Source organism: Channa argus, chromosome 5 (assembly GCF_033026475.1).
Source record: "Channa argus isolate prfri chromosome 5, Channa argus male v1.0, whole genome shotgun sequence".
NCBI lineage: Eukaryota > Metazoa > Chordata > Actinopteri > Anabantiformes > Channidae > Channa > Channa argus.
In genome coordinates, this window is record NC_090201.1 from 24,199,633 (window position 1) to 24,224,246 (window position 24,614).

Consider the following 24,614-nt stretch of genomic DNA (forward strand, 5'->3'; position numbering starts at 1 on the left):
TGAGAAAAGAAACCCTCGTCTTATTTTACATCTCTGTGTTTTTTGTGGTTGCATTGTCCAAGTGAAGATGTTTCCTTAAATTATTTTGCCAAAGCTATTTGACTAAAATTAATCAGCTATAAAAGGACATGCTGCTTCATTTAAAGAGTGAAAAATTTTGAGAATCACTTGTTACTTGTAGACTGATAGTCTAAACTTATGTTTGTGTATTACATCTGAATGTGAGGGCTGACTGAAGTGTGACAGTGGCAAAATTCCTCAAACGTGTCTTTGCTGCCCACATTAGCACAGCAGGGACATGCAGGGTTCACATAGGGTCTCAGTCAAGTTCAGATCCAGGACCTTGTTGGTTTTACACCATATTGCTAACTTGAGGCCACCGTGCCGCTATGTCTCAGCTGGTTGTCAAGGCAACCAAGAAACGAGGAGCTGTAGTTTAGGCTTCCCTGGGTGGACTGCAGCAGCTTCTCCTCCTCTGCATCTCGGCCCCCTTTCTTCTCTCGCTCTCTCTTCAGTGACGGGGGCAGCTGGTGGGAGGTGGTGGGTGTCGTGTAGCTTAGCAACTCCCTTGGTGGATGGCCATTGATATGCAGCTTTGTTCAAGTGTCTCTCTCTCTGAGCCAGAGAGGGGGACGCCTGAACAAAGCGGGCCTTATTGAAGCTTCCCCCCCTCCTTCACTTTGCCCAGGCACAACGACGTGGGAGGACAAATATTTCAGCTCAAAGCAAGCAAGACTCCACTTACAGCAGCGGTCCTGAAGTGAAAGAGGCCGCCGGCTTCTGTGAAGGGACTCCAGGTGTCCAACAGCAAAATAAATACTCAAAGGCTCAAACTTGAAATAATCAAACCACAAGAATCCAGCTAAACCACCTTCTAATGCTTTTGTGTGGTTACATGTTTGTCTTTAGGCCTAATATGAGGTCTGGGTGTGTGGTTTTAAAATATCAGGTTGATGAATCCTTCATTTAAACTCACCTTTGACTTCACTATATTAAAATCTCTCTCTACTTCTAGCATAAAAATGCCTCCAGATGACATCATTTGGATGTACCTTCAGTTTAGATCATATCATGTGGAGCAAATAGAGCTGTCAAATTTTGCTGGACTTAGGAGGTGTAGACTTATTTTTTTGGCCAGTCAGCAGGACTCAGGCTAACTGTTGGCCAGCTCTCTGAAACAGTGAATGCAATGGATCTGATTACCGCAAGCAGCTACGGTGAGGTGCTTTCAGGAGGAGCTGTGTTCACCATGGTGATAAGAAGAAGCTGAGTGTCTGTGAACGTGCTGATGTTCTCAACGCCTTAATGTTTTTTATTTTTTTTGTGTGTCTAATTATTTCTTGTCCTTTAACTCTCTGTTGAAATGCAGTAAACTTTTCTAAAGTCCGTTTTGTTGTCACCCAATAAAAAGAATGTTCTCCTACTAATACCACTGATTTCATGCCTTGGTCTTTCACAATAAGTCCAACCTGACATCATGGATGGATTGTAAGAAAATTGTCCCCTGGGTACAGACATGTTTTTTGTTATTTATCATTCTCTGCATTTTAGTCTTCTGGTGCTTATTTTTTTATTTTTCTGTCTTTTGTTTCCTTTTTAAAAGCCTCCTTTAGATAGTTTCAGCCCTTTTGCATCTTTCTGTGTTTTTTAAGGCTTAGGGTTGTTTAAGCTCACCTCCAGTGGAACTGTCTCATTTTTTTAAAACCACCATCAACATTTCTGTTTCTCATTGGAAAATTCTAGATCTTGGAACATTTAACTCTCTTTTTTTCATAATTGAACTGCTCACAGATGTTTCTTATTATTAACCAGGAGTCTGATTTTTTTAGTGTGTGTGCTGGAAGTTAGAACTGTGCATTGTACACGTGTTCAAGTTGTTTATTAGTTTGGGATTAACTTCCAAAATATGTGTTGTGTAATTATACAGTATGTTATACAAGTCTTTAGCTTTTAGCTGAGCTCAGAGAAACTCACATTGTTGAGTCAAACACAGTGAAGTAAAGTGAAGCCAAAAGAAGAATATCACAAAGTCACCTTCTGAATCTGTATGTATTAAGTCCTGGATCTTAATGGTGTGTTGTGTGCATAGGCTAATATCATGCACACAAGGGAATAAGGATAAAAATATGAATCTTGTGACCAAAGTATAATATTAAATCATATTATAAACACATTTTTCTTTCAGGGTTCTATACAAGACATTTATTTTGAAATGTGTCCCATATGTCATATTCATTTGTTTGTGTTACTTCTAAATCTACAGGATCATTTTCTGCCAAAGTGGACATTCTCTGCTTTCTTAATCAAAATATTCAAAAGGAAAAAAAATCCATTTGGCTGGAAAATTGTGGGATCCTTGCGTGCTCTCCTAGCAACACTCCTCAGAGTGACTGTGCCCATTCTGTCTGCAGAAACTCAAAGGCCAACTGATATTGTGAAGCTGTGACCTTCAATAATTGAATAATAACAAATAGGAGCGTCACAGTCGGGCGTGGACAGCTTCCCCCTTCAGTGGGTGTCGGGAGCGCTGCTGCATAGCATTCTTTCCCCTGGAGATCAGACTACACATGACACATTATCTCTGTATCCAACAGCTAATCCACCAGATGATGCCCAGATGTTTTTTTTTGAATGGGATGATGGTTTATGATCAGATGAAACTCTTTCCACTACGTCTTTTTTTCCTTTGTTTAGTGAAAAGAAACGCATTCCCTCTCCCAATTGTTTGTTACTTTCTTTGTTGTCTGTTTTTGGCTGACTTTTCTCTTTGTCACATTTAACTCTGACCTGGATTTCTGCACAACACATTATAAAGAAAAAACTCTTTGTTTCTTTGGACAAAATTTTGTAAAAACATGCATCAAATCATCATATAAAAGATGGCTGTTTTAAATTTCTCATTTTATTTGCAAGACCCAGTTTGATAGAGGTCAATTCTAGTATACGGCTCAAGTTATTTTATGTTTTTCTTTTTTTTTTCATTAATATTTTCAACAAATCCCATTTGAGGAAAAAATCAACAGATTAGTTTGTGAGTTCCCGCTCCTGTCTGTAGCACATCCCCAAGCCCACCGATTCTTCCTGAAGACAGAAATACTTACTCAGTTTGTTTCTATTAGTTAATGAAGTAACATTCCTGTTTGTTTGAAGAAAATCCAAACTTGAATAAACCAAAAGTAATAAAACAAGTCAAACTGAACCTCGAATGTTGATTCATTTCTCACAGTATCTCACCGCATGTTTCACAAGCTGTATGCTCAGGACTGTGTTTCAGATGTGCAAATGCTTGACTTTGTTACATGTGCTGCAAAACGCAGAAATATATGAGAACAAAAAACATTTATATTTTACAACACGTTCACAAACAGCAGTTTTTTGACAAAAGTCTCACTGTGTCTTTATTTTCAGTCAAATCATTTTCTGTATAGTTTTTCTCTCTTATACAGTACTTAGAGCAGGAATAGCTAAAATCCTGAAACAACAAACAATTATGAACTACAACATGTAAAATGTAAACTGAGAAATATTATGTCCCACAAAAACAGGACTGAATCCATCACAGGTTGAACACACTAAACTTTTTTTTTTTTTTTTTTACAAGAAAAAACTCTACATTGAATTTTATAATCTAACTCTAATCACCTTAAGTTTCTGCTGCTACAGTGGATCTACATCAGTTTATACAGACTAAGATTAAAGGATTATTTTGATTTATAACTGGTTTGGTATTATTTTCAGAGTTTTTCCATTGTTTCTAACAGTAATAATAGCTTTTTATTGTTGGAACTCCGGGCCTCGATGGGCCTGCAACAAGGAAATCGCTGAGACCATACGTACTGTTAACGACAATAAAACCAGTGTTGCCAGTGTTGAAATGGGTGTTGAACATGTGAACATGTGCTGTATGTGACACCCTGTACTCTTCGGCTTCAGATTGTCCAACAGACTTCGGAACCAACCTGCAGTTTGTTCTCATTCAATGAGGTCCAACACTGATGTTGGGCATAAGGCCTGGCTCATAGTGTTGAGTTCATAATGAAGGTGGTGGAAGTCAAGGTTCTGTGTGTCTGTGTTGGTAAATGTTTTCCACACCAAAGTGGGAAATTGGGGCATCTGTAGCTCAGTTGGTGAGGCAGTCGTCTACAGGCCACAGAGTCAGGGGCTCGATTTCCCAGTCCCTCCTGGCTATGTGTCGACGTGTCCTTGGGCGAGACACTGAACCCACCTGAACCCCTCCCGGTGGGTCAGGTGAGCACCTTGCATGGCAGCCACCACCATCGGTATGTGAGTGTGTGTGAATGAGTGAATGAGAAGCAACTTTATAAAGCGCTTTGGCTAACAGCCAAGTGGCTATTTACAATTTACCACTTTTTATTATTGTCTGACTTTCTACACCAGCCAGATTTTTTTTGGAGACACCATCATGTTGCCAGATCTCAGGTAAAACTTTAGGTTGGTAAAATGTTTTTATTTCAATTATAAATGATGGACAAAACTATGAAAAGAAGAGCCAAGCTCTAATAAATCGAAGCAGTCCTTTAAAAGTACACGTGGGGCAGTTTGGGGTCTCAGCAGGGTGTCCCGATAGCTGTGGACAACTCTTTCACCTTGTCACAGACTGTTGTTTCTGTCAATGCACTCTTCATATTCTCCTCTTTGCTGGAAGGAGACAGGGAGGATGGAGAGGGCGATGTGGGCGAGGACAGGGTGGAGGTGGCGGCAGTTGAGGCTGAGCAAGCTGAAGAGGAATTGCCATCAGGGAGGCATTCTTCACAGCAGCAGCAGCAGCAGTCCATGAAGGCCTGACCCAGCGAGCGACACAGGCAAAGCAGCAACACCGGCGTCGCAGAGCATCGCACAAACAGCAGGAACTGTCCAATCAGACCCAGCGCTGGCAGAGCCAGAGCAGGGAGTGCAGCTGACACCGCGACAGAGACGTACGCCAAGGTGATGTTACAAATGTTCTCTGGCAGGTTGCATGAGATGTACAAAATGGTGAGCGCCATCACAGTGGACCGCAGCCTGTGTTCCCTCACGTGCTGCCTTTTCTTGGTTGAGGAGGAAGACAAAGAGGAAGAGGAACATCTGCTGGTCACCTTGTTACCTCCAGGCTTCTGCACCTGACGTTGGGCTAACACTTGCCTCGTCACCAAGTCACAGGCCAGAGTGAAAAGGAGTGGCAGACAGACGTAGCACCCAAAGAACCACCACATGCGGGCCTCATGGTAGGTCAGCACCAGGGAGTAGATGTTCTCCGGGAGCTCCACAGACGGCTCCCTCACACAGATATCCACCTTTAACGTGTCTGTTCGGGCTCTGAAGGCAGCCATTAGTGAGCCCCCTGGCTGGCTCTGCTGCAGCTCAGTTGGCAGCATCGGCAGGCTGATGGTTTCCTGGATGAGCTGCCAAAGAAGCAGCTCGGGGGCAGCGAGCACCATAGAGCCCACCCAGATGACAGACAGCTTGGAGAGAATGGACTGGCAAGACTCTACCTTCGGCGTCTGAAGGGGCCCCGGGCTGGTGGCTGCATGGAAACGATCAATACTGAGAGCACAGAGGCTGAATGTGGCCACACCCAAAGACGTCACCTGATAGAGAGATGACAGGGAGAAGTGAAAGTTGGCAGGTCAAGTTTCTTTACTCACAATAACACTAACAGTTTAGTACGCAAACCTTGAGACACAGGGAGAAAACCAAAGATCATTTTTTGGGCAACAGGGTTAAAACTGCTGCACGACTGCCCTCATCCATCAAGTCTGCAGTAAATGTTAAAGTCCCAACATACAGTACAACTTCTCCCCAATAACAACATATGTTGTAGGTTGGTTGTTTTCCTGTCCTCTCAAACTTTTTGCTAAGCTAACCACATCCTGACTCTGCACTTAAACACATTAAAAATGTATCTTTTCATTTCTCACTCAAAATAAGAAAATAACTGTAAGATGTCAATTTCTAAGAAAGCTCAAAGGCCTTTTTTAAAAGGGTAGTTAAAGAATAACTATACACACATCACATCAGAGAGACGTCAATAAAAGATGATGTAAAGGTGATTTTGTTTTCTTTGTCATATTTGATTCATGAATATTGACTTGGCTTGACTTGGAGTTGGTGTGAAGTCATTATATTTTTCAAAACGACTAATAACTTAATTGTACAACACCATTTTCAAAGCAGTTCTGAAAGTTGTTTTACTAACATAAAAAGTTGATAAGCAGCTCTGAATTTAAGCTGTACATACAAGCCATGAAAGGTTTATTGACATTTCACGCTGCTGTTCTGATTCCAGTCAGATGTGACCTCTTAACACAACCGAACACGCAGACAAAAAAAGCTCTATGCAGGCACTTTTATCTGAGCACAGGAGGCTGTTTTGGTGCTAAAGAACAAGTCTGAGGCTTCCCGCTGCCTTGTTGCACTCGGTTGGACAAATTAGCGGAAACTACAGTTATAGGACAGTCATAAGAGCTGGAATGAAAAGAAACAGCTTCCCTTTACACCTTTAGAAAACACAAACAGGCAAACAAACGGAGTCACGGGGGCAACAGAGAGCCATTAATTTGTAACAGCTCGTATAGACTGGGAACAGTTATTGGTGCCTCGAGCACATTAAAATCTGTGGTTTTGGCCAAAAGCACAGACTATCATTACTGAAACTTGTCCCTCCCTCTGTGAGTGCTTAATGACCTCAAACAGTTAAGACACAACTCAAGATAATTAACACTGAGCTCTAATTAGCATGAAAATAGTTGAACTAAGAGAGCGGAGGGGCAGCTGGCAGCCTGACCTGCTTAACACAGTTCAATACCACTCTCAGCACAAACGGCTGCAGGGCATTTCAGAAATGTTAATTGATTATCGAGAAATGAAAGGAAGAATTAGCATAAAATGAAGCAAAACAAAGAATAGGAGGGTCGATGGCTGGTCCTTGTTAAAGACTTCTTCCTCATCTTGCTTCATACAAGCTGTTACTGCAAATTAGTAAAACTGCACTGTAGTGGTCTAAAGCTGTGAAGGCGGTTCAGAGACAAAAACAAGGATCAGTTAACAAGACAAACAACCGAGTGTGTCACTGTGGATCTTGTAAACTGGGGATAAATGTCATACAGAGTTTTCAGAGTTTTTTTAGTTAAACAGCTAAACCAGAAAATAAGTGCTTTGGCAAATATTTGTGTGATCAGATCTTAAACTGTTTGGACTCAAATAAATTATTCACAAAACCTATCTTCAGCTTTTAAGCTACGATGCTTGTTTTCTTTGTCATGCGTCATTGTGCAACAATCATTTTGTGTGGGCCATTACGATCTCAACCAGGTCTTCATCTGTACCGCAGGAAAAGACAAACACGCTGATCTTTTACACATAACACATTCACTGGACAAAACGTAACACCTACGGATGTTTAGCATGTTTTAATAAGCAACAGTTGATTCTAGGCTTCTACATGCTTTTATTGAAACTTCTTCAGAGTCTCTTATATATTCGATTGCTATTAATGTGATGCACTTTGAGATGTTTGCTCTCAAAAAGCTAGATAGACTTAATTCTAATGCAGAAACACTGGGTCACAAAATAACATTAAATAGCATTAATCATAACAGATAAAGTCTCTTGTGAACTATTTTGAACTAATAAAGCACTTTTCTGTCTCTGTCCGTGTCTCATCATTAGAGGGCCAGTGTTTCTGTTTTTATTACACGCAGCAGAAGCGTTATTGTCTCTTTCATTATTAAGACACACTGGATTTCTGTACTCTGAACTTGTCAGTAAACATCCCAGCTTCTGATGACTACGTCTTTGTGTTGCACTGTTTGACTCTTTGAGACGGGGAAGAAGAGTCTCTTCATGTGGGGCCCCGTCAGCCTCCCCTCATAGTTCATATCAGACAAATGAAGAGGCCAAACAGTCCATAACAGCACAAAGTAAAGCTTGGTCTGACTGTGAATCTGAGGAACATCAAGACACAAACAGGCCATTCATCACAGAACTGTTGGTCTCTTACTAAGACATTTCCAAAGACTCAAGCACTGGGTTGTAAGAACAGTGCTGGGGGGTGTGAGGTGTGAAGGCCGGCTGTTGTATTAAAGGCACAGATTAAAAGAAATGATTTCATTGTTTTAATTGTTCATTAAATGATAAGTCAGAGCAACGTTTCCTCTTTGAGATAACTGTTTAAGTAATTATTTTTCCAATTAAGAACACTGACTATCATATAAATCAACTGGTATAAACAACCTGGCAGTAGGCGTTAACCAGATTTAAACGTTCCCCACCCATACCCCCACACCATACTCTGTTCAAAACACAATCAAAAGAGAATGATGGAAAGGAAGCATTTCTGCTGCAGCCACACTGAAATCTTTAGAAAATCAAAACTATTGCTGAGTGCAGCCTACAGCCGAAAACCTACTGAGGTGACTTGTGTTTGGCTCATTAGAAAGAACTCTGTATTTACTATATGTCCAGGTAAGATGTCTGCTCAATACACAAAATACATACATGCATGTGCTTTACTGTGGATTTACTTTATTTTAGATGGTAATGGAAATGAAGACCAGACCAACTCCACATATATTCATTTTGTGGATATTTTTTTGTTGCGCCTCCCTCAACATCTATTTTGTTATTGCTCACCAAAGTGTAAGATTTTGATGAATTCATTTTTTGAAGCAATTCTCAGCTTGATCGCGTTCAACAAGGTCTGAACAGGTTTTATGGAGCACAAACTTTATATCACTATCTTTTTTAGTGGGGTACTTGTATTGCTCTACTTCAGGAACATGTTGCTTCCGCTTGCGTAAATACGCGGAGTATGTTTGGAGCCAAGTGTACTTGCAGTTTTACTTGAATACTCCCAGGCTATGAGAACGGGCGGCTTCAGATGTAAAACCCTGTCCACCTTCCTCACACAACATAGAAATAAAACTTTTAAAACACATCTTTGTGAGACTGTCCTTTAAAGTAAAACCTACACCTGTCCGGAAACCGCAACCTCTCCTCACCTCTAAATAGGGCACGAGCCGACAGGACAGGTCTCCTAGCAACCTCTTGAGCGTGAGCTCGTGGAAGACGACCACGGGCAGGCAGAAGAAGAGCACGAGGAAATCCCAGAAGGCCAACCCCGCCAGGATGCAGTTCCACGCGCTCTTCAGGTAAAAGTTGTGCCACACGATGCACATGAGCGCGAGGTTCCCCACGATACCTGCGGCGAACAGCACGAGCGCGAGCAGCATCACAGCGTACGCCCAGTAGGAGCCGTCGGTGACAGGGATAAGCGGGTTGAGCAGCCCCGAACCACGGGCGGATGAAGTGTTGAGCGGCGGGGCGGAGTTGTACCGGCCGCTTCGCGGTGTGGTGAAGTAACCGCTCGGGTCGTCGTACTGTCGCGGTTGCCCGTGACTGCTCGGGGAGTGTGGCTCTCTTTTTCTGAAATTCCCATCTTTTGCTCCTCGGGCGACCCGCTTCAGGTCGCGAACTCTTGAACTTTCTATCCGGCCAAGAAAAGCAGCGGACGGTCCAACACCCTCAAGTGCTGACCCCAGCTGAAACTCCGGCACATTGGGGACATGACGGAGTTCCACAGTGCGCAGAAAGAGAACCAAAAAAACAAAAACCGTTCTCATGTTTAACGCTGAGCTAAACTGTCCTAGTTATTTGTCTTCTTTACAGACATGTGCTGCAACAGATATTTGTCTCCTGAAGTTAAACCTGTCCATCAAGGAGTCCGAGCTCCCTACGGTCCTGATGGAGAAGTTTTGGGTCTGCGGCTCTTTTCAGCAGCACTTGTTATTTCATCAGTGTCATGACAGGGTGAACACAACACAGAGCTTCCGGTTGGAACTTTCAAAATAAAGACAAATATGAAGCCCGGCCAAGGTGGCACAAAGACACAAACTCAATGCTCAGGTAAAAGTGCAACGACTTGTATTAAAAAATACTTTATTACATATAGAAGTAGCACTTCAAATGACCGTGACCACTCGTCAGAGGTTCGATTCCCGGTTACTCCCGGTGGTCAGGTGAGCACCATGATGGCAGCCCCAGGCATCGGAATGTGAGAGTTTGTGCGCTCGTGGGTGGATGAGAAGCGACTTTGTCAATTACTTTGGATAAAAGCGCAAAATAAGCGGCCAAGACATTTTGCATCATCATTTCATTGTATAAAAGGTTACGCAAATAAACTGCCCACATCTTCAATGTGTTAATGAAAGGAGCTCAAATAATTAATATGCAATTCAATTCAGTCCAGATTAGATTTTGAGTACAACAAAACATCAGTTTTTTTTAATGTTTTTATCTATTTAATCCAAAACGTGATGCCAGCGGAGGTCTCAGGTTTTCTCAGACAAAATCAATCAGTCAATCAATCAAATCATAACCTTTAGTCTCAATGTTACAATCAAGTGGTTGATCTCAGCCTGTTTACTGACAGCTATAACCCCAAAAGCGATAGAGGTTATGTGTTGTATAGAACACAAAAACTTGTTTAAAAAAAACATGAATAAAACAATAAATAAATGGTGTATCTATCATTTTCTTTTTTTACAAGTTTGGTCTGCTGGGGCTGTGATTGGCTGCCACTGATGCTGATTTCCCATTTGGAACTTTAAGGACCTGATGTGTCTTTATCCAAGAGGAAGCTCTGACCACACTTCTCTCTGTGTTAACAATACCAAAATATTAGAGGCATTTTAATAATGCACTCTGCCTCTTCAGCTGCCATTTGGTCTTCCTACTTCTGACTAGTTAAAGATTGAAGATCAAAACAGAGTGGATTCAGTCCATACTGAAACACAAAGACTTCACATCCCATAATTCTCAGCTCTTCTGGGAAGACTTCAGCTTCCTCCTGGCGTCCTTGTGTTTCTTGCGGTACTCCTGCAGAAACAGAGACGAAAGTATAAACACTGGAATTAAATTTTCTCAATTTAACGGCTTAATATAAAGTTTGGTTAAGTGTGATATTTGCTATGTTTCCAGTATTGTGACTATTGTTCATAAATGTGTGTACAAAGTGAATGCATGTGAATTCATATTTGTTTCATTTATTCATCTCCCTATTACTCCTATGGACCACAGCAGGCTGAGTTCTCTACAAGATTGTATGTCTGATATTAGAAACTGGATGTCCTTAAATTTTCTTAATTTAAATTCAAATAAATCGGAAATTCTCATAATTGGACCTCAAAATATTTCCAGTAACATACTCTCATCCTTTGGGCATTTATCAAAATTTGTTAAGCCAGTTGCCATGTATGACAAAATCTGAGAATTCTGAGAACTCAAGAACTGTTCTGTTTTAAAATATATATATTTTATAAAATATATTATAAAATATCATTATCTTATTATATACACTGCAGAGAAGTGTCAAATGAAAGAATCAAATGTAAGTGTATCACAGTGAGTGTACAAGGTAAACACTATATTATCAATTTGTGATAATATTCCTCTTAAAAATGAAACCTGTCTGAGTGCGTTCCTCCTTTCCTCCCACTGCTCCCTCTGCTCCTCCAGTTGAGACAAGCAACAGAACAACCTGGGACCCTCTTTGAAGAGAAGGTTGAGGTCGCACATTAATTAAAACTCAATCAACTTTAAAGACACAACAAAATGTTTTAGAAAACCATCTTGTTCTTTGTAATTATTACAGGTGATATGATTAAGAGAGAACTGATCTCTGTGGACTCTCCCCTTCCTACCTGTCAATCTGCTGTCTTCAGGGTAGAAGAAGAAGAGATCCACCTTTGAAGGAGTCTCCTCTCTGTGAACACAAATACACACTCTGATGATCTTAGAATAACTACAGCGAAATGCTGCAGCTCTTATGATGCAAACATGCTGCATCTAACAATTTTTGTCAATTTCAGATCTTAGTCAATTGATATCTAGGTTTGTGGCAGTAACTATAAACTAGGTATATTTTGGTTTGTTGTGATAAGCATTATTTATTGCAAAATATGTAACTTGATGCAATGTTGTAAGGAGCTATTATAATAACTTGAATATATGTTTGGGTTTTTTTTGGAATGTCAATACAAGGAATCTGAAGATTCCACCACGAACTCCAACCCCTCCATGTCCCCATAACAAACCCCACCACACACGGGCGAACTGATAGCTAATATTGATTTCTCTCACTCTGTGGTTTTAGTAGCAGGATTGGTCTCCTCCTCATCTTCCTCCTGCTCTTCTTCATCTTCCTCTGAGCTGCTGTCATGAAAACGGGGGTCTTGTTTCCATGACACCTTTGGCGCCTGGATGCTCTCCACTTTGTATTCTGCTGAAAAACAAACAAACAAACAAACAAAAAATTACATTTTGGAAAAGAAATCCCTCTTCCCAGACAGATTAAAATAAATATGAGATTTAACCAACCTGTCTCTACACTTTGTCTCTCTATGTCGTCTCCAAAGAAGGAGAATTTAAATCCAGTCAACTCCTCTTTGACTTCACTTGGATCAGCTGAGAAGAGAGATGACAGCTGGGTCGGCTCTTCATCTTCGACGTCTTCCTCCACTTCCTCCTCTTGGTCCCAGCTTGTCTTCTCTTCTCCTCCTGTCATGTCACTCTTCGTTGGGCCAAAAACAGCCTTCAGGTCACCTGACACCTCGTAATAAATCTCTTTCGAAACCTCTGGAAGTGTCTGAGCTTCTTCCCTCTTCTTCCTCCTAGCAGACTTGCTGTGAGGACAAAAAACAAACAAAAAACCCCCACATCACATGAATTTTACTGAACCACAGGTAGGAATGATGGGACATTCTTCACATTGAACACCAGGATTACTGGTGTTCTATGGATACATCTACTGGATACTTAAGCAAACTACATCATGTGAATTGATCAACTACTGAAAATGTTTCCCAGATAAATGCACTATTTTCTCATTTGCTAAAATTTGCTAAGACTTTAAAAAGTTAAATGTTCTCAGCAGGAAATAGTGACACCAATACCAATCAAATATAGAATTGATTAAAATTCAGGTGCTCACTTATAGAGCCCTTCATGCAACGCTCCTGAGTACATTTCTGACCTGTTGACCCCTTACGGCTCCTCTAGAGCATTGAGGTCATCAGGTCAAAATGTGCTCGTGGTCCCATAGGTCCACGAGCACCAGACTGGGGAACTCTGCATGTGGCTGATTCTACTGATTCTTTTAAAAAGACCCTCTTCTCCAGACAAGGTTTTAGCTGACTGGGCTCTTATGATTGCGTCTATGTTGTAGTTGTGTTTTAATTTAGATTTGAAGTTTTATTGTCTGTACTATTTTGTCTTTTTTACATTTTGTGATTTTATCTGTGAAAAGTGCTATGCAAATAAAGTTTACTTACTTTTTACTTCAATAAGGCAGAAGTGTACAAAGCCCACAAATCACAGTGCATTCACATTTTCTTTGCTCATACCTCTCCTTCGTTTCCTCTGTTTTGCTCTCAAACACAGTGTGTTCTTCTTTGCTGGGGTCATAATGCAGAGCTGCAACATCTCTGTAAACACACATAAAATAATTTTTCCTATTGAATATCAAATGTCTCAGTTCTGAAGCAGCTGTGGTCAAGACTCTGTGTGAGTAGCTGACCTGAAGGTCTTTGCTTTGCTAGCTGTCTTGATGGATGTTTGTTGGCTGCTGCCGAGGATGCTCTGTAGGATTTCCATATTCTTCTTCCTCTCCTCCTCCAGAGTTTTATCCTCCTCATTCAAACTACTCTTCCTCTCTACATCACCAATAGTTGGTTTATTAACCAGAGAGAGATTATCTTGCAATGTACATACTTTAATAAAAAGTTTCTAATCTAATTAAAAATAAATGATTTAATAAAATAAAAACACAGTATACACAAGACACATTTGCTGATGCATATTTTTGAGACAAAAGTTATTATGTACAACACTGCAACCCTGTGATGATAAATTAATTTAAGTGAAAACAAAGTTGTGTCAATACATTGTATTGAGAAAGAAGCCAATTATTTCTTTAATGCAAATTTTTATTTGACTAAACTGAGAATGACCAGAGCATGCTTATTACCATACCCTCACCTGACTCTTTCTCCTCCTTCTTGTCCTCCTCCAGGAAGCGAGAGTCAATCCGGAAACGCTCGTCTGTCCCAAAGCGAGACTGCAGCTCCATGAGCTGGACAACACACAAAGAAATAAAGTGCATCAGATGAAGGTGTCCAATCAGAGCACTGAGCTCCTCCAGTTAATTTGGAATCTGGCCCAGACAGAGCCCCTACAAGGTATAAAGTATTTTCTTCAAACTTGAGCTATTTCAGTTCCATAAACATCTCACCTTCTGTCCTGCTCGACCTTCAAACTGAGGCCTGATGTCAAACCTGCCGCCATCTTCCTCTTCATCGCTATCATCCTCACCCTCACTGCCATCGAATAGCTGAGGGCCTGACGGCTTTAGACGCACCTGAACAGACATGCACTTAGTTAAAGCTGATTCATTTACAGGAAAGAGAAAACCTTATGGTTCATACGATACTTTAAAAATTTACATGTCTTCATGTTTAAATATATATTTTAGGTGAATAACGACAACACACAGACATTTTTAAAATTGTGAGTAGTTTCTAAACTCACCTGGTTTTCTCCAGATCAGTTACTCACCTTTTCTTTTACTCTGCTGTTCTCATTGACTGATGCCTCATCATCTCTGGATTCATCCTCTGACTGGCTGTCATGGAACAGGGTCTTTTTCAGTGTCGAAACCTCTGAGGTTGTATGCTGCTCATCTTTATCCTCATCATCAGAACCGAAGACTACGTGCTTGCCTCCTCCTGCTTTTGGTGTGTCCTAATGGACAATAAAACATTAAACAAGAATTCCAAATGAAAGCTGAAAAAACCAAACAGTAATTTCACATAGGACATATAAAGTAATATGGAGACAAATGCTAAAACTACTATTACTTTTTTACATTTACACTATGTTTGAATTTTCACAAACAATCATGTTCAAAACTTTTCCAAAAATGTAACCATATCCTCATTGTAACCTGAAACCAGTTCAGACAAAATCTAAACCCTTTCATAAATGGGGCACTACACAAATTGCTCTTAGTTGTTCAGACTGAACACCCACCAGGTTGGCTAGGGCTCCCTGGATGAGCTTCTTGTGCTCCTCAGCCTCCTTCTGTCTCTGCTGTACAGCAGCCAGCCTCCTCATGTTGGCTTTCCTCTGCCGCTCCTCTTCATCCTCAGCTTTAAACAACAGCTGGGGAGGAGCCTGCTCTTCATCTTCCGATGAGGACGAGGATTCACTGTCAGTAGCAGAAGAAACAGTCTCTTGCTTTTCGTCATCTTCCTCAGAGGAAGAGCTTGAAGATGAAGATGAAGCTATTGCAGCAGCTTTATTTGTAAGAACAGTCTGACAAGCCTCCATCCTCTCCTTCTCCTCCTCGTCACAGCTAGAGAAGGAACTAGTTTCAGCTGTCTCGTTGTTTACAGGAACTTTATTTGGGAATATTTTCAAATGTTTTGTAGCGGCAATATTTTTCATCACCCCCTCTTTTTTATCCTCCTCCTCCTCGTCTTCCTCTGTGATCTCTAGCATCTTCTTTGTTTTTGTGCATTTCTCTCTGTTTAGACTCAGCTTCAGTGATTCAGAGCCCAGCTTCTGTTTTTTTTCGTCGTTCTCCTCTGTCTGTCTCTTCAGAGACTCATCTGTTGGCTCTTTCAGGACTCTTGTCCCCTTGAAGGCAGGCAGTGGCACTGATTTGACACCTTTTCTTTTCTTCCTCTGCTCATCCTCACTGCTGTCTTCCTCCATAATTGCAGCCAAGATTTCTTCAGGCAAGGTTCCTTTCTTAGGAGCCCGTTGTTCTGCTGGGCCAGATGTGAGATTAGTGTCTTGTTTGGGACCAGTGCTGAGGATGCTGGGAGCTGTATTGTCAGAGGTCTGCTGGGATTCTTCAGCTAACCTCTGTAAATCAGCCATAGAGATCTCCAGATGGGTGACATTGGAAAACATGGCCTCATAGTCAGAATCTGAACAGGAATCAGCTGATTCTAATTCCTCATCTTCATCATCATCATCATCTGATTCTGAAAATGGGAGGACCTTCCTCTTCTGACTTGGGTTGTCAGTGCTGTTGCTTTTTTTCTGAGAACTCTGTTTACCAGACTCCCCTCGCTGCTGTGTAGATGAAGGTGTCCTGGGGATGCTGTGTTCTTCAGCATCTGATGAACATTTTTCCTCGTCTTTCTCTCCACCTTTACTTTTCTTTGCCTTTCTCTTGTCATTTGTGCTATTCTCTGAGAGGGATTCTGCACTTGATGGAGTCAGTTTATCCTTCGGTGGAGGAGGAGGTGGTTTCCTGGAGGCAAACAGTTCATCTGTGTCAGCTGAGTCATAGTCATCCTCTTCTTCGGCATCTGGCCTACCTGGGGAAAAAATGAAGGACTTGTTGCATAGTTTGTCATGTTTTCACAGCATGTTTAAAAGAGTCTGCTTTGAAACGGAAACATCCTGTGCTTCAGCCACTAAATTCTCAAACCTTCCTAGAACTACGAGTCCATTTATTCCCCAAGAAAACTGTCTTTTCTTATATTATTTTATCGATAATCTTCTATAAACATTCTTTTACACATAATTCCTGTTGCTTATGTTTAAATGAGTATCTTGTCCTTCCCCTCCCATCTAGAGACATCTTTTTATTCTACAGCTTTTTGTTTGCCAGTTCAAAAGAACACAACAGCTCTGATTTTTGACAAGGTAACTTAACCCTTACTCTGAAAAATACACAGAACACGAAACTATTTTCACAGGAACAACTATCTATGACAAATGTCGTTAATGTCCTTCTCTGATTATGTTAATACAATGAAACAACATTTCTGGAAAATGGCTAATCGGCTTCTATTAAACAATTTTATAATGGTGGTATGGTTGATCGGAAATTGTTTTTTAATTTTTCATGCATTGACTCAGAGCTGCACAATTTTAAAACTCATCAGCTGCATCTTCCTAAAATCTGTAATTGTACCTCTTTAGAACAAACTCTGAAACAAATTCTAATTCTCAAAGAAGTGGATTTCCTTTTTAATACATCTGTTACCTTTCATTCCCAACTTCACCAAGTAGTCCAGTCCGACCACTTCCAGGTTCTCATCTTCACATTCCTGCCTCAGAGCACCATGGGAGGTCTGCTGAGCTGCCACCAGCCTGCGGATTTCCTCATCTGAATCAACATCACTGTCGTTAAAATGTGCCCTGCTTCTCTGAGCTGGACTGAGGTTGGCTTCAAATCCATTGGTCAACTGATGAGTCTCATTGCAATTGAGTGGCTGGTGACTCTGCTCAAATCTGGAATGACAACACCAACATTGAAAACCAGATTGACGGGAGAGGAATAACAGATGCAAAGGTTAATAATATCCTAATTGAAATCAGGAATTTAAAAGAATTCCAGAAACCACTAGGGAGATTTGGAAAACCTACTAAACTACTAAGAACTTTTCTGAGTACTAAGAACGTGGACATTTGGAAGATGCCAAACCAGCAGACATTATGCAGGAAATTGAGAAATCAGTAGCATAAAAAACCAGTAAAAACTTCTAGAGGAAATTCTACAGATTTTGAGAATCATAGGAACATGCAGAAAGTCTTGTGATTCTTTTGGAATCACAGAAAAACACTAGATCCTTTTGAAATTGGAGAACTAGTGCAACATTTAAGTCAGACCTCTGGGACAAGAACCTATCGCATCATTACCTGTTTTTTCCCTCAGGATTATAGGAGTTGATTCTATGTGATCGACTCTTCTTGGGTCTTGATGGTTCATATGGAGGAAACTCTCCCCGTCTCTTCCTGCTGATGTCATCATCCCCACCTTGCACCTCCCAGGTAAGCTGAGTAACAGGTGTGACGGGCTGTTCTGTGATGGTCCGGTCCAGCTTGCGGATGTTGTGGCTGTATTTAGATGGGTCATATTTCACCGTTCGACCTCTGTTGCCTTTCTGACACCTGAGCTGCAGGATGGGGAGGACTCGTCCGAATTTACTGACCACCCAATCCTCAAAACAGAACAGTAGAACAGCAGACATTGAATGAAAGAGCAAAATCTTGTTGAAAAAATTAAAAAAGAAAAAGCAGCAGTATGTTTGCCTTTAGCCCATCCACCTGGGTGCTCCATGATACCACTGATGGGAGATGTGGAAATTGTTGAATCTACACATTCTGATGAAGCAGTATTTCACTGAGATAAATCATATTTCCTTCTGTCCAGAATGTGTATATCTATATTAAACCAAAGATAGTACACTAATCAATAAAACCTCTTGCTGGTTTTAATGTTTTGGTGAACAGGGGTCACCATGGGAAATTGCTGACTATGATTGACAGGTGTTAAAACAAACAGTGCTGCTTAGCTGCAAGCTGGTCAGAGTGTCCGTGTTGACTCCTGTCCAGCAGGTGTTAAAGTTCTGGTGGATTGGTGTAAGTGGTAATTTAGACAAATCATCTTCATTACATAGTTTGTCCACCAAAGAACAAGTTAACCCTGTTAAAAGTTCGAGGGACCTTATGTTAATTATTGTTCTGATTTTAAAAATGCTATTATCAATGTTTCTCCCTTTATGGATGTCTGGCCTCCAAAATGCTGAATTGCTAAGCCTCATCAAACAAAGGCAAAGCCCTTCACTCCTCTTAAAGGTAAAGTGTCTACTTGCTTCTCTTCTGAAATATAGTTGAAATGGCAAAAAGAGCGAAACAAGTTTTTCCATTAACAAAATATCTGATGCACACTGAGCTAGTACAAATGTTCTTGTGTTTTTAATATTTTTAACAGAAATTAAAGTACATTTTTATTGGATTTATCAAGAGGAGCAATACAACTGTGAACATTTTATTTATTATACTTTATACTACCCTGAACTCATGGGATAAGCCCCCCCAAAAAAACTAAAGTTAGCTAGTACTTGCTAAAATAACTGTACATATAATTCTATTTGGGTTTATTTTGCCTATATATCGCATTTTAATTTTAATATTATTTATATGTTCATAGTGTATGGGGGCCTGGTGGATCAGTGGTAGAGCATTGGGTTGGGATGCAGAAGGCCACGAGTTCAAATCTCACCCCACCAGCCGTAAAGGGCCACCTTGATGCTGGTCCCGAGCCCGGATAAAATGGGAGGGTTGCGGCACGAAGGGCATCCGGCCTAAAAACTCAAGTCAAATCAACGTGCGGAACATGTTCCGCTGTTCCCCTGAAGAGACAAGCTGCAAGCTGTTGATCTTTTATATGTTCATAGCATAAATCATTTATATTTTGTGTATTCCACACATACTGGAAGTACAGTTATTACCGTTTATTATTCAGAGACTATTCTGCAAATTGCTGTACAGCATAACTTATTCAGAGACAACAAGTTACTATTATTGTACAGCAATTTCATGCCTACCTAATTTTTGTTTTTGGTCATGCATATAAAATAGCTGCTGCCATTTTTGGGTTTGGGCTTAACAAGGAAATCTCCCTTTACATATCTATCTCACACACTCAAACACAAATGTAGTGATGTCTTGATGGAGAAATAGGAGGAAGTACAATGACTGAGTGAACTGACTTTGTGTCCTGGTATTTCGGTCCCTGGCACCGCAGCCTTCATGGTGAAGTTGTCCACGCCGGCTTTACTCAGTGAGTCCAGAAGCTTCTGTCTCTTGTCCTCTGCTGCAGGATTCTGAAGGCACTGCTCCACTGCCGCCTGCCGTTCCTGAGCCAGTCTAAGACATAAACACCACCAACTCATCCACACATTTTTTACTACATATTTTCTCTTGCATTTAAAGGACCACCCTTCCTCCCAATAATTACTGTTTCAGTGTTGAGTTTGGGACCAATCATTTCTAAAATGGTTACTAATTTATGTTTAAAGCTCAGATGACTGCATCGCACTCCTTCACTTTCAATCGTTTTGTAAGTAATGGGACAGCATTTAACTGCTGGCAAGGACTAGATAATAAACAGGTTTGGTTTATTTGCCACTGGCCCAGAGTTCAGCTGTTTACAGTTCACTGCTGATATGAACCTTAAATGGTCAAATCAAACAGTGTGTGGGATCCTGCAGAGAAGGTAACAGCTTCTTCAGTATGAGAATATTAAGTTTTAAGTTTTATCGAACATCTAATGATGTCACCTGAGACAACACATCATTTTGTGACCGTTGAGAGACAAAACAAGGTATTGATTTACCCAGAAGATAATCTGCAGTTTATTTGATAATTTAAAAAATCATTAACTGCATCCTTAATTAACATTAAATTGGGTGGGTGTTGATAGTATGAACTTCTTTTTTTTCACTTTCATGTTCACTTTCTAAAGTTTATGGTGACATAGACATGGCTGTACCTGTGCAGGAAACTCTCCTTGGCAGTTTCAATCTGCAGAGTTCCACCTTTCCATTTGGATTTATTCAGCACTGTCAAACCTGCAGTACAAATACACGGACTTCAGACAGATGATACAGCAAAGCTCTTATGTTCAATAAATGTTAGATAACAAAGAAAGGTTGACACTAGCCCCATTAATGCAAGTGGTAGAGATTCACAAACAAAGCTTTATCACCCTCACCAGGCATGATTCTGACAGGTAGGCTGCATCTCCATCTTAATAATACATTTTGTATATTAAAATTCTATTTTTCTATAAACAACAAAAAAACTAAACATCAATACTTCAGTTTTCAACGCAAATAATTTTTGTGGAATAATTCACATAAAAAACAGGTGGGCAAGAACATTAGGCAAGACGTGAAGGCTGACTGAAACGTTCAGATAGGTGGTTCTTGCAGAATAAAAGCTGAGGTCCCTTACTGTTAAACAAATTAAAACGTAAAGCTGTCAAATTAACGCAGAAGCTGGGTTTACTCACATTTCTTCAGGTCAGCCTCTGAAATGTTGATGTTAATGTAGCCAAAGGTTTTATAAGGAATGCCTGCAGGAGAACAGCAACGGTAAGAAAACATGCATGTCAATGAGGAGATAGAGAAATCAACACAAAATGATTTCTACTTGATAGAACCACAACAACTAATACTTGAAAAGAAGCATAAATAAAAGTAGCAACAACATTTCATTCATGGATATTTTGTTGCTTCAGTGCACAACTAATCAATACATTGAAAAGAAATGAATACATTTTGCATTTTTTGTTGTTATACGCTACATCTTTTACTATTTAATATATTCAAATTACGATTATTACTTGAAGTTTTTAATGTTTTAAATAGACGGATTAGATTACTCTTGTGCATTGCATGTGTATTTTTGTAAACAGCTTAGTGTATTGTAATCATAATCAAACCTCATTGTATCACAGTGCCTTTGCATTCAAAAAACATACAAGTGAGATGATGATTATGTTAACTGTGACATTGTATGGACACACATCAAGCAAGTTGGAGGCGAGAGTGTACTAAAATATACATATAAAAATAAATTAACTTTAAAATTAAACCCTATTATTGTCTTTTTCATGGCTGTCAGAGTGGCAGTGTATGTATCAAAATTTCTTACCCTCATCGTCCTTTCTCGTCCGGATCTCCACATCCTGAACATCTCCAAACTTTCCAAATCGATCCTTCAGATCTTTCTCAGTGACTGACTGGCTTAACCCACCAATGTACAACCGTCGCATTGCTTTGTATTTACGGCAACACTATCACTGCACAGACATCAAATGCCAGTGTCAGTCACCAATGCCTAACTACTCATCCTCTCCATCTATCCACCAAACAGACCATGAGTGATGACTGATAAACTCTATAAATTCAATTTGATTACCTGCACCGCAGCAATGTCATAAATGTTTGAGTGTTTGGTTGATCAGCCAAAAATTTAAAATCATGTTTCGGGTTTCCTAACATTTTCATTTAACTTTGTGTTATTTTTTTCATAACAGTAAAAACTGATTAAACAATTCTAAGTTTAGTGAGTGGTGGCTTGATGGAAAACGTTTAAGGACATATTTACTGTATTGAGTTGTTGTATACAATTATTATATTGGGAAACGTACACGAGCATTTTGAATAATTTCTCTTCAATTAAACAACAGGGTAAATTTCATTAAGCCGCATGACGACTTCAAACATACGGAAAATGTAACAAAAACCTCAGAGACAATATGAAAATTAGGCTAACTAAACAGAAACTAAAGGGAGAGAGACTAGAGATAGACTAAAGAAACTACTATCTCTAATACAATTCACTAACTGAGGCGACCACGATAAAACAAATTCGTTTAACTACGCTATATTGAAATAAACACCAACAAATGTTTACCTCCCACAAGCCTCACATGTATCCAGGCTGTGTTGCTGTCAATGCTGTCCGGTGCGGTTCTGTCGATTTTTTCTTCCGTGTTTGTTTCCAGTGAAATGAAAAGGTCCGGTTCAACTCCGATTCCTTACTTCAAAAATGCCTTTATAAAAATATATAAACAGTACCACAGGTATATTTATGACTGAAATGTTCACTTATGACGCATATTAATTTCAAAGATAATTGATTTTCTTATGATTAGTTACAATCCATTGCACTCACTCTAGATTAGCCACATCTGTTGGTTGATACGACTTTCTATGGAGATGGGACTCTCGCTATTCTCACTTCCGATTATTTTTATTAGAACACCGATAAGTAGCACTACAGGGATAATATGTTATTTTAGACAAACCTTTATAAGTGTGTGTGGTATTTGTATCTATACGGTGATACACTGTCCGACTATTTTTCAGAGAAGTGGTGTGTCCCCCCCCGGGTTTGTGAAGAGTGGTAGAACCCAGAGGGCGCGAGGCTTCGAGTTGCTTGGTTTGTTGTAGTGAAGAGAAACAGGAATCAGTCGGGTGAGTGAAAGTGTTTATGTCTTTATGTAAACGGAATGACAGTAGGTCATCTTTATTTAAATAAAGTGGCATGAAAACAGCCCAATACAGAAAAAATATTTTAGCCAGGAAGTTTGTCTAACTTTACCAACATGAACCTGTCATCGTCGACTTGCTAAACGTTGACTAGCTAGTTAACTTTAACCTTTAGCGCATTTATTCTTTGCCAAACACAAAGTTGGTCGTGCTAAGAGTTTGCTATACTACGGTGTATTTATTATTGTACACCGTAGTATAATGTATTTAATGTATTTATTAATTCATATGTATTTGAGGATAAAGCTCTTGATATGCATTATCTTGTTAACGGGGTCTTCAGACACAACACAAATGCGAGTCTTTGTGAGTAAATGAATAACTGTAACAACTAAACATTAATAACGAAAAAAAAGTTTATTTCCACAAAACTATAATGTTATAAATACTGCCAAACAAAATGACATTATGTCAAAGTATACATGGATTACTGAACGAACCCACCAAGCCTGAGAGGTCAAAGGGCCCCTGGATCTAAGGGTTTTTTTGTTTTTTGAATGTCACAGAGCTCATTTAACAGAACAAGTTGACCAAGAGGATTCAACTGAACCCAAAGAGACACTAAATACCTAAATTTGAAAAATGATCAATAAGGCAGAAGAAAAGAAAAACAATAACTATATGATGTGAACAGCATTTGTAGCCTATATATATGAGTCAGGGGCGTTTTACTTTCCGTTGCCTAGGGGCCTATTTACCATATGTCACAGGTTATAAATACATAGTTAAAAAAAAACAAAAAGAAAGAAACAAATACATCTTTGTATTAGATTTAAAAGCAATGTAATTTTTTTTCTTTAGCAGTTTATGCCATAATAGGGAAAGTGCGTTAAGCATGTCCAAGTGAAAAAAGCTGTTTTAAACATACAGAATAGCTAAAATAAATATATTTAAAACAAAGATCAGCTTCTAAAATGTCTTCTGTCAGAGCCCTTTTAATGGCAGACAATCCTGTTTGTTTGTATTTCTTATTGATTGGTGGTTGTCCTTCAGAATGGAGGCGAAGATGAATGAAGAAAACATTGAAGAGGTGAAAGTCCTGGAGGCTCAGATCAAGCATCTTCAGTCTGAAATTGCAGTGTTACAATGCCAACAACAGGACCACCACAAGGACATGACATTTACCTTTAAAGGACAAATGCACGATGCCCTGTGAGTTTATTTTCATTCTTTTTTTTTTTTTCTCCCACTTTATTTCACATTTCAACCTGAAACTAAAGTACACCTGGTTGGGGCAAGGCATTTGAGTTTTTCAAATAAAGTATCTGTCTTTTCCTCCACAGGTCATATTTGTGGGGACAGAGACAAGGAAAAGAGAAGGAGAAGGTGCTGTCCAGGATGAAAAGGGAGGTGGAGGGACTTGAGGAAGATCTGAGGCAGCAAACGCAGATTAATGGAATCAGTCTCGACAGCTGCACAACAAAAACTCTGGAAAGCAGTAAGTGGACGCCTTCCTCAATACAGACCCTTCACGGTTTTGATTAAATTATTAATCTTTGACTCTTATCAACAAATTACAATCAACATTATTGATCAAAAATAATCATTCATTAATTAGCTGCACTGGTCATTTTCATATATATATATAGTGTATTCTTAGTATTTACTCATACTGTTACTACAGCTTATAGCTTGCTCCTATGCTTACTATGAGGATAATACTACATTAGGAAAATAACTCGGATGTTAAAT

General features: G+C 39.8%; 3 protein-coding genes across 5 annotated transcripts in view; 1 reads left to right on the top strand and 2 right to left on the bottom strand.

The window, feature by feature from the left end:
• Positions 1-3,371: 3,371 nt before the first annotated feature.
• On the bottom strand, positions 3,372-9,778 carry gpr37l1a (G protein-coupled receptor 37 like 1a). The gene is made up of 2 exons (XM_067504762.1): positions 9,000-9,778; positions 3,372-5,588 (listed from the first exon to the last, which is right to left on the bottom strand). The coding sequence occupies exons 1-2, from the start codon at positions 9,618-9,620 to the stop codon at positions 4,569-4,571; spliced, it is 1,641 nt and encodes a 546-aa protein (XP_067360863.1). The 5' UTR covers positions 9,621-9,778; the 3' UTR covers positions 3,372-4,568.
• A 751-nt stretch (positions 9,779-10,529) lies between these two features.
• nol8 (nucleolar protein 8) lies at positions 10,530-22,440 on the bottom strand. Of its 2 annotated transcripts, none has more exons than XM_067504761.1 (18): positions 22,285-22,440; positions 21,520-21,667; positions 20,876-20,938; positions 20,354-20,432; positions 19,572-19,728; positions 17,716-18,017; positions 17,060-17,307; positions 15,085-16,385; positions 14,611-14,796; positions 14,288-14,413; positions 14,035-14,128; positions 13,574-13,709; positions 13,401-13,481; positions 12,376-12,680; positions 12,139-12,277; positions 11,700-11,761; positions 11,464-11,546; positions 10,530-10,875 (listed from the first exon to the last, which is right to left on the bottom strand). In XM_067504761.1, the coding sequence occupies exons 2-18, from the start codon at positions 21,638-21,640 to the stop codon at positions 10,816-10,818; spliced, it is 3,543 nt and encodes a 1,180-aa protein (XP_067360862.1). In that variant the 5' UTR covers positions 21,641-21,667; positions 22,285-22,440; the 3' UTR covers positions 10,530-10,815. The 2 variants fall into 2 exon arrangements, with proteins under 2 accessions (XP_067360862.1, XP_067360861.1); XM_067504760.1 differs by having other exon boundaries at positions 12,139-12,280.
• Positions 22,441-22,669: 229 nt separating this feature from the next.
• Positions 22,670-24,614, top strand: part of cenpp (centromere protein P) — a 75,685-nt gene continuing 73,740 nt past the window's right edge. The window contains exons 1-3 of one of the 2 annotated variants that reach the window (XM_067503521.1): positions 22,670-22,847; positions 23,916-24,074; positions 24,206-24,360. In XM_067503521.1, the coding sequence (XP_067359622.1) occupies positions 23,917-24,074; positions 24,206-24,360 (313 nt within the window). In that variant the 5' untranslated portion in view covers positions 22,670-22,847; position 23,916. The remainder of the gene's footprint in view (positions 22,848-23,915; positions 24,075-24,205; positions 24,361-24,614) is intronic. The other variant, XM_067503520.1, reaches the window with a different exon arrangement.

Coding starts and splice junctions, on each gene's coding strand:
- nol8 (XM_067504760.1), bottom strand. CDS start 21,640: ATGCGACGGTTGTACATTGGTGGGTTAAGCCAGTCAGTCACTGAGAAA. Junction 14,797..15,084: donor AGGGAGCCCTAGCCAACCTG/GTGGGTGTTCAG, acceptor ATTGTCCATTAG/GACACACCAAAAGCAGGAGG. Junction 12,681..13,400: donor ACAGAGGAAACGAAGGAGAG/GTATGAGCAAAG, acceptor TTGTCCTCACAG/CAAGTCTGCTAGGAGGAAGA.
- gpr37l1a (XM_067504762.1), bottom strand. CDS start 9,620: ATGAGAACGGTTTTTGTTTTTTTGGTTCTCTTTCTGCGCACTGTGGAA. Junction 5,589..8,999: donor GGCTCGTGCCCTATTTAGAG/GTGAGGAGAGGT, acceptor TCTCTCTATCAG/GTGACGTCTTTGGGTGTGGC.